The sequence below is a fragment of the Sardina pilchardus genome, chromosome 4, assembly GCF_963854185.1.
Source record: "Sardina pilchardus chromosome 4, fSarPil1.1, whole genome shotgun sequence".
Lineage (NCBI taxonomy): Eukaryota > Metazoa > Chordata > Actinopteri > Clupeiformes > Clupeidae > Sardina > Sardina pilchardus.
In genome coordinates, this window is record NC_084997.1 from 12,589,039 (window position 1) to 12,598,840 (window position 9,802).

The following is a 9,802-nucleotide window of genomic DNA, read 5'->3' on the forward strand; positions in this document are numbered from 1 at the left end:
AATACAGTTTGTGCATTATTAGAACACAGTGCACTGCAATTTTATCTCAGGCAAAATAAACACCCTTGAGCCTCTGAACCACAAAAAAAGCATGGTCTTTATTCACTATGTTCTAATATTTAAAAACATTTGCAGTAACATCGAGAGGGCCAAAAAGCTTAACCATTCTACATATCCACAACAGGCGACAGAATCTAATCTCCTAAAGTAGAGTTAACTAAGAGAGGAGTCAACTCTCGCTCTCATTTGCTTAGGATGGAGTTGATATTCCAAGGGAGCCGTGAAGGAACACTCTTGTGTTAATGATGGTTACCTACAGGGTGTCCATTTGTGATTAGATACAATCTGTCACCCTGACACATTTGTCTGATGTTGATATATAAAATCACTTGCTAATGATGGTGCTCAGGGGGCCTTGCATGCGTTTATCACAGTGTAGTAAATCTGCTCAAGCCTAATTGTAGTCATGTAGGCTATGACTGCTGGAGCCAGTATTGAATCAGCAATTATCATTTTCATACAAAACGTATAGGCCTAGGCCTAAACGTTATGCATGCAGCCGCATGTGATAATAATAATTGTCTCCACTGAGAATATCGCAGTATAGAGTTGTTTGGGTTGAAAGATTAGCCTATTTTTGAGACAATGCAAATAGTCTCACCTCATCTTGAAGAAAATACCTGTAGGCCTATGAATCAATGAAGGTATGCACCAAAGAGATGTAATCTGCCAATAAATAAATAAAGAAGAAGAATCAATGAAGTGCGGATATAGCCTATTCCAAGAGCTACAGCCTAGTGGTGATGATGACACGCCAACTCTCCTCTTCTGTTACCCAGCATGCACAGCGGCTTCTGAAAAAAAAAAGCTCTCACCCAACGCTTGAAGCCTGCTACTTGCTAGCTAGCGCAGTCATTTCTTCACGAAAAATAGAGGTGGGGTATTAGAGGATAAACCTGCATATTTTAACCGATATGCCTCCGAAGAAACCCGCTCAGCCTGCAGCTGGTAAGAAAACTCAAGAGAAGAAAAAGGAAAAGATCATTGAAGTGAGTGAAATGTTGAATAGGAAATGCAATAATGGGAATCACTGTTCAACCATGCTGATTTTTCGGCCTACCATACTTGGTTTTCATGATGGTGCTGTAGCTAGCTCCTGGCTATATTTCTAGCCATTTCTATTAGCTTGCCGGCTAGCCATATATATATTACGAGCATACCCATGTGGTTAAAATGACAGATCTAATAGCAAGGCTTGACCAGTAGTGTATAATGGGTTTGGTTATACACATCATTTCAGTCATTAAACTTTGAAGGTCGTGCATGTTAAGGTTACATGATCATGGACAAAAATAAACGACGGACCAAGCTACGTTCCCTTTATCACAATTTGGTTTTGTTAGCTTACGCCTGTTGTCAAGATACCACAATTAGCTGGGCAGCTAGCTAGCTAACGGGCACTGGCTTTGCGTTGCTTTCGATGATCTGGCAGTAGCTAAACTGATAAGATTTTACCAAAGGTTCATTATTAGCCAATGCCAGCTTGTACGTCGCTCTTTTTGAATTGACGAATTAAAAGCTTAACTCAAAAAGATACCAACAGACAACTCCCCAACTAGCCAGCTAATATTTATTCCAGCCATCATTTGGATTGAGAACCTTCAACGTTGTCAGATAGCTTAGCTTACCCAACGATACTCCATTACTGGCGCAAGTTAGCTAACTAGCTATGCCGTCAAACATAACTATGTTGATAACTTCAGACATATTTTTCTTAACAAAATCTGGTGTCGGTTAGTTTACAAGGCATCTGGCAATATATTTTTCATAACAATCCTCCATATATCACAAGGAAGAATAATGTGTCTTCGCACCAGTACCTAATTAATTTTATTCAGTAACAGTTAAGAAAATCTAACAGGCTAAGGCTCAGCTTATGTGTTACAAGTAAGAAAGCATTAGCTTGAGGTCACCATACTGTTTAGCTAGCCATATATCAAAACCTCGATAGCTAAAGTAAATGACCAGATGATGTTTATCATTTGTACACCGTATCTTGTGATGTAATATTCAGGACAAGACTTTTGGCTTGAAGAACAAAAAGGGTGCAAAACAACAGAAGTTTATCAAAACTGTCACACATCAAGTGAAGTATGGACAACAGAATGCTCGGGTAAGTTTGTGTTTTCCCCTCTATTCTAGTTACTTTAAGGCTTTCATTTTGGTTCCCACCTATCACTAAAGCTTCGTTGCCTTTTGATGTTTCCTGTGTTAGGTTGCTGCTGGAGAGGCGGGCAAAAAGAAAGATGACAAGAAGACTGCTATTTCTGAGCTGAATGAACTCTTCAAGCCTGTAGTAGTTCAGCAGAAAGTAGCAAAAGGTAACAAAAGGCCTGACTTTGTAGATAAACATGTTGTACATAAATGAAGACCATTAACAATCACAATTGTTTAGTGTGTTACTGGTCAATTTTGTGAGGCATATATCATAATATGACTTTACCATAGTATATAAAACATAAGCATACCTGGCTTGAATGTTGCAAATCCGTTACCACAGGTTGTAGTCATATTCATAATATGACATTAAGACTGTTGAAACTATTGCATCAACCCCTGTGCCTGCCTGATGACTAATGAGTGTTGTGCTTCTATGCAGGTGTGGACCCCAAATCAGTGCTCTGTGCTTTCTTCAAGCAAGGACAGTGCACTAAAGGGGACAAGTGCAAGTTTTCCCATGATTTGACCATAGAGAGGAAATGTGAAAAGCGTAGCTTGTACGTTGATGAACGAGATGAAGACCTTGAAAAAGGTGAGGCAATCCGGCATTGCTCATCATGGAGCATGACCGTAAAATTGTCAGTTCAGCAGCATGAATCACAAAGGAGTCAACACCATATAGATGATGGATTTTATTCTAGGCACAGATGCTGCTAGTTGTGCTTTTTCTAGATCTATTGTCTGTTTTTCCCTGTTCAGGAAATTATTTATTGCAAATATGCTGTAATGACTTCTTGTTGTTGTGTAGATACCATGGAACACTGGGATGAGAAGAAACTGGAGGAGGTTATCAATAAGAAACACGGAGAGGCAGAGAAGATCAAGCCCAATACCAAGATCGTAAGCCTTTCAGCTGCACAAATGCATGCTTACGTATATACAAATATGCACATGTAGGAACACGCACACACACACTTTGTTATTACAGGCCTCCGGTGTAATTATTTTGGCCGCACACCATGCGCCAATGAGCAATGATGCACGTTACTTTTATCGCAGGAATCGAGGGAAACCAAAAAAAGGAGTGGGCGAGCTAAATTGATGAAGACAGCGCTACAACTTTCGTTTTTCGGTATCCAATTGTGTCGAAGTCTAGATTCAGTCAGAGTAAAGGACATTTCTCGTAGTGTTATCCAATTGCGTACAGTGTGGTTTTCAATTGCATGCTTGGTGCCGCCCCTCGAGTTATCCCATTTTCATTATTCGTGGCAAGACCCTTAATCTGAAAGAATCCAGGGTCTGGTGTACTACCAGGCTAGCGTACTCCTGTCATCCAGATCGTTTAGTGCACAGTGGTAATCCGAGCTTTTTAAAATCTGTCCTAGTCGGCCTTTTCTATTCCTGAGGTCACGACAATGTCAAACGTTTGATGTTATCTTGAGTTCTTTGGTCTTGGCTCGTGCAAATAGTGAGGTGGACAATATCAATAAGTCAGCTTTCTCCAGCACCAGTAGGAAGTGGTGAAGTACAGTAGAGAGTACAGCCGTACAGGATCATTTGTGATTACGTTTGTTATAAATGATTAGTATTCCACCTGACAACAACTCTATAACCCAGTGACCTGCCCAAAACACTAATATGCTAATAACTAATAACACTTCACCTTCACTTGCTCATGCATATGGAGATGTAACATTTGATGTTGTTATATGCATAACACTGGAGATTGGGGATGTCGTGCATTAAACAATGCTGCAGAAGATATGATATGAGTAGGCTACATGGGTCGTTTATACAAGCCTTGTGGAGTTCCTGTTGATATTTTGTGCATGATGGGAATTATTTTGAAAGAAATCTAGTAGCGGTCTCGAAAATAGTGACCCTGGAAGATTCCCATTCCCAGTCAAAATCATAGTCTGTAAGTAGTCTGTAACTATACTGTCTGCAACTTGTCATTACATGTGAGCTGATGCAAGACATCATGAAATAAGCATAGCAGTGGCACATGAAAGCATAGCAGCAGTTTCTTGTGGCAAAATACGCGCTGCGCCAGTGCCATAAGCTGCAGGGAGAAGGTGGCTCAAAAGTCATGGAATTGGACATTTCATTTAGAGTAGGAACCTTGATAGCATGGTCCTTACAAGAGACTTTCGTATTGCTAACCGTCAGTGGATGTAATAATTTGTCTGGATTTGGCTGTATATTTGTGCTATGCTAGCTCTATCTATTCTCTATGTTGCTGGTAAATTGACCAAATTCAGCTGCATTTGGCGGGAGATGAGTGCTAATATCCATCCCTGTTCTCACCCCTAATGTGTAGGATTTGTTGAATCGTTAAACACTATCCTGGATGGATTGCTGTTAATAATATAAGCAAATGAAACTCTTGGTGGTTAAGATTTTTCTTTGTCTATTTTCTTATTTGTAGGTGTGCCGATATTTCCTGGATGCCATAGAGAGCAATAAGTACGGTTGGTTCTGGGTCTGTCCTGGCGGAGGAGACACCTGTATGTACCGCCATGCCCTCCCTGTTGGGTTTGTGCTCAAGAAAGACAAGAAGAAAGAAGAGGAGAAGGAGGAAAAGATTTCACTAGAGGAACTGATTGAAACTGAGGTGAGCTATTCTTTATGAAGATGGTTGGTAAATGTAAATGTTTTTATTTATTTTATAATTTTTTGCATTGCATGTAGAGGTCAACCAATATGGGTTTTTTTCTATGGCCGATGCCGATATTTAGAAGTCAAGGTCGGCTGATGTATTCTGCCAATTTTCTTTTGGGCATCTGCACTTGGACATGTACAGTATGTATCTATATGTGTCAAAGTGCAGATGAAAGTACAAATACACAATTCGAAATGTAACCTATGTTGATAATTGATTGATGTTGTTAATGATTATTATTATTTAATATCTGATTATTTATTTTATTTTAAAGCCTCTAAGGCCATATAGCAGGCCATTATGGGGGGGGGGGGAAATATACCTGAGATGCAACAATAAGCTTAAAACTTAAAAAAAAATGTGATAATTGAGTGTGGGGAAGGGGTGGCATGGTCTCAAAAGCATCCATTTCAGATGGTCCTTCAGGCCATGAGAACTCTTTTCTCATTGTCAGCGTTCCCCTGTGTCTCTTTTTCCTCCAGCGAGCTGCCCTGGGACCAAACGTCACCCGTATCACCCTGGAAACATTCTTGGCCTGGAAGAAGAGGAAACGGCAAGAGAAGATTGAGAGAGCTGAGCAGGACATGGAGAAGAAGAAGGCTGACTTCAAAGCCGGCAGGTCACTGGGGGTGAGTGAGCACAGTAGACCTGTGCACTTAGTGCTCACTACACTCACACACACACACACACACACAGGCCTGTCTAAACAAGGCTGCTGTGTCAGCATCTCTGTGCAGCTCAGCTCAGTTGATGCAGTGAAGACTCCTTTGAGACAAACTTTGCAAAAAAAGCCAGTCACCGTTTGTCCTGGGACCTTTCTCCATGGATTGCAGTAGTTAAGAACAAGCGGCAGCGTCCACAGAATTTGCTGAGGAGGCATATCCTCTCGTAGGTCTAGTGCCTTACGTTGTTTGGGCCCTTACAGCTGCAGGCTCTTGTTTTCTTTTTCTAGATGCACAATGGTTGTCCCCTGTTTACGCTCTTTGTTACTGGAATGAAATTATTGTTTGTTTTAATTATGCGTATTATAATTATTAATTTCCACACTCCCATGTTCCCTTTAATTGCCTGTCAGATCAAATAATTTCATTCCCATGGTAGAGCATCTCTGTCACTCAATCATGTTGAAAAAATGAGCATGGAAGATCAATTTAGTGCACCACCAGTGGTGTTCTTTCCATCAAGATCAAGATGGAATCCATCCAAAGTGTTAAGAAATCATCTCTAGTGTTTACCATCGTCTACCAGTGGGTGGCGGCAGAGCCCCAACACTTTTGGAGTTGTGGTCTTCGATTAGTATTCTGGAGATCAGTATCATGATTTATCATCAATGTAGTGAGCAGTCCCGGAAGAGTTTTACGCAGTTATGTATTATAGAGAGCCCGTTTCCATGTGATGCCGCATTATATTTAATAGATTATGCTTTTTATTGTCACTTGCTTGGACCTTAGCCAGGAAGTTGTCGGCGTGCTGTGTAATACTGATACAATGCTGAAGGGGAGATTTAGAATCGAGCGATGGGAACTAAGATGAGTGGTGATGTCTGTCCCCATTGCAGGTCAGTGGACGTGAAGTCTTCGAGTTCCGGCCTGAGCTGGTCGACGACGATGACGATGAGGCTGATGATACCAAGTACGATACCAACAACGGTGATGACGAGGACGAGGAATATGTCATTCAGGAGGTTAGTCACCTGTGTTGGAGCAATGCCTACCTCTGATCCTACTTGTGAGGCAAAAGTGTATAAGTAACATTCTTTTGTGCCTCTTGTTTGTCTAAAACAGGCTTCTTGTTCAGTGTGGTTAAGTGCATGTTTGTCTCTTGTACATAATTCCATGTGTGACCGTTGAGGTCGCCATGTTGACCGTTTCTCTTGTATGTCTGTTTAAATGCTTCTGTTTGTTTTGTTGTGTGTGTTTTTGTCATTAATTCAGGTGCAAGAGCCCGAGTCGTGCCAGGACATTGACATTGCCCGGTTTGTTCCCCAAGAAGTTGACCATGCTGGCATCACAATTGCAGCAGTGGACCGCTTCAAGGCAAAGACCCAGCAAGCCAGTGAGACAGACGGTGCGTGCCATTTTAACATTATGTGGTGTTGTGTGACGGTACATTCCTAAAGGCCATGTTTTCACTGTCAACAACAGAACAGAACGTTTGAATTAATGCTTTTCATTGTGTAGAGTGATTTTAGTCACAATGAAAACAGAGCAGGGTCATTGACTAGGGATGGCGAAAACTACACATTTTCTTGACCGACCACCGAGGCTCATTAGTCGGTTTTTAAATCCCCAACAGCGCCAAACATGAGTCCTGCAAACCAAGGAGCTTGTAAGTGGAGGACAAATGGTTCCTTCGCTCCGAAAATGGTTTGGGTACAAGGTGATCGTGTTGCAAATAAAGGCGTTTGTCTAGCGTTAGAAGCTCATTTGAAGCTGAAATGGCCGCGGCTCACTTATGAAAATGACAGCTCCGAAGAGACGCAGCTTAGTTTGAGGAAGTGCTAACAATAATAACGAAAGATGATTATTACCTTATCTGTTACCATTGATGACCCTTCCTGAAATGTAGATGTAATGTCTTTCCAAATCTAAGCCCATCTTATGCGGAAAGTTGCCTAGACTGCAACACGATAAAACCAATGGATAAGACGGCGCACTTCCAGATTGCAAAAGACGCACTGGCCACCGCTGTGACCTCGTGCCAAATGTTTTTATTGGTTTATTACGTAGCCTAGCCTACAAGCAGGCGAGTTATGAAAAATTGAGTGTGAGGGATAATTTGTTAACTTCACGCAAAAAAGATCTTCTTGGAATGCTGTAGTAGCGTTTAGTCCACTGTCTTTAGCCTAATTTAAAGATGCCTGTTTTTTTTTTTTATATATATAACCGACTAGCGACAACTTTGGTCGGTTAACGTGGATACGGTCAACCATCGGTCAAACAGTCACCGGTTAACATCCCTATCATTGACATTAGATATAGAGTTGACTAGAGGGAGTGGAGAACTGTTACAAGTGCCACGTGAGTAACCCATCCTCTCGGTCAGTTTTGAGGAAACCTGAAGTAGCTACTGTGTTTTGTGTCGTTGCTGTTGTGGTTTGGTTTCCGCCTTGCTCCTGTTCCGCTTCCGTCGGTCCGCAGGTTATCTCTCTTCCCCAATGTTTGTTTGATTGCTAATGTAGAACTTGTTCTCCTTGTTCCCCACCACCACCACCGCCACCCACAGACAACAAGCTCAGTGAGGCGTCAGGCGGAGCGGAGGCTAACGGTGAGCTCAGCGAGGACCAGACGCTGGAGGACGAGGCGGAGGACGTCCCCGTGGACGAGAACCTCTTCACGGGAGAAGACCTGGATGAGTTGGAGGACGAGCTGAACACACTGGACCTGGAGGAATAAGAACCAAGGCAGGAGCCTGGGGGGTAGGGGTTTGGGGACTGGTCAGCGGCGTTTTCATGAACTAAACAAGGCTTTTGACGTGAACGAAAACAGTGTCTTCACAATCAAACAATAACAACAACAACAACAACCACCACCACCACCACTACAGTCTCCACATTGGAATTTGTGCAGCCTACAATCCTTTTGTCTCCTCAAAAAAAAAAGGAAAAAAACAGTTAAATAAATCCCTGGATTCTTCAACATTTGTTTTTTTGCAAATTGTGCAGAGATAAATGAGATCAGAATAAGTCATTTTATTTTTTTATCATTTGGTCCCCCCGAACAAGCATTGTCAAAACCAATCTGGCCTTATCAGAACAGTCAGGCAAGGTCCCTGGCACATTTTAAAATTTACCATGAATCTGAAATGGAAATAAATTCAAAAATAAAAGATTTATTTTGGGTTGATGATTTGGTAGCAGTTTGTTATAGTAGGTTTTGGCACTCTCTACATCAGTTTGATTTAGACAAACGGTCTGGATTGAAAGTACCAGATCATCCTCCGATCACAGCTAACTTGTATGATCTTTCTGGATTTAAAAGCACTTGGGATTGGGTGTGGTCATTTCCACTCAGTTTTCCGGTTGATTTGAGATGGAAGTGCTTATTGCAATACAAAAAAAAACCTATAGTTTTTTTTTTTATTGATACTTTCATTTCTGAGTTATATCTAAAGTGCATGCCTGTATCAGGATAAGAATGTATATGGTGAACATGTGTTAAGCCGACATTCTAGTGTTGAACTCGCACTTCTTGACGCGACCGGGCAAAAAAAAAGAAAAAGAAACAAGCTCCATCTCTGTCGCTCTGTCAGTTTGTCTGTACAAGCAGTCCCTGTAGTAGAGCATGATCTCATAAGGAACAGTCCATCTCAGAGGAGGAAGCTGGCAAACAGATATCATAAAAAGACAACTTTTGCTGCTCAGGTTTGGCTGCTACGCTGCTGAATGGAAGTATACCTGCGCAAGGCTGTAAGTCGCAGAATAGAGGGAGAGGGAGGCTGGTAAGTTGGATTTGTCTGTGTCTGTCCCCTTGTGTACCGGATTGTTTTATTCACCCTTTCACCAACATGCCAAGATAAATTGTAAATAAAAGGATATCAGATATTGACTGGCTCTTAAATGTGTGTGATCATTTTGTCACAAAGCTCAATATGTTTGTATGGGTGTAGTGTGCACCAACCATTGTGTTATTGAGTAAGTTGCCGCCAAGGTGGCCTATTATGAGTCAAGCCCTGTCACGGGTGAAAGACTTGGGAGGAAAATGTATTTATCCATGGGCAAGGGTTAATTTACTATTTTGAGAAATTCCTCATTCTCAGACTTGTTGAGCTAACCGATGTCTTTCACCCCTTGACTGTTCAGCATGGTTTAGGGGTGTAAGGAGGCTTGCAAGTAGACCTGCCCAAAGGAGACATTAATGACACTGCTACCACATGTTGCATAACCAAAGTAATGACCTGCTAAAAGATATTTGGCATTGT

General features: G+C 41.6%; 1 protein-coding gene across 1 annotated transcript; it reads left to right on the forward strand.

The window, feature by feature from the left end:
- The first annotated feature begins 845 nt into the window (after window positions 1-845).
- On the forward strand, window positions 846-9,429 carry zc3h15 (zinc finger CCCH-type containing 15). Its single transcript, XM_062534203.1, has 10 exons — window positions 846-1,049; window positions 2,075-2,173; window positions 2,276-2,381; window positions 2,660-2,812; window positions 3,029-3,120; window positions 4,649-4,834; window positions 5,365-5,511; window positions 6,441-6,566; window positions 6,817-6,949; window positions 8,108-9,429. Exons 1-10 carry the CDS (start codon window positions 975-977, stop codon window positions 8,275-8,277), a joined length of 1,287 nt encoding a protein of 428 aa, XP_062390187.1. The 5' UTR covers window positions 846-974; the 3' UTR covers window positions 8,278-9,429.
- The last annotated feature ends 373 nt before the right edge of the window (window positions 9,430-9,802 follow it).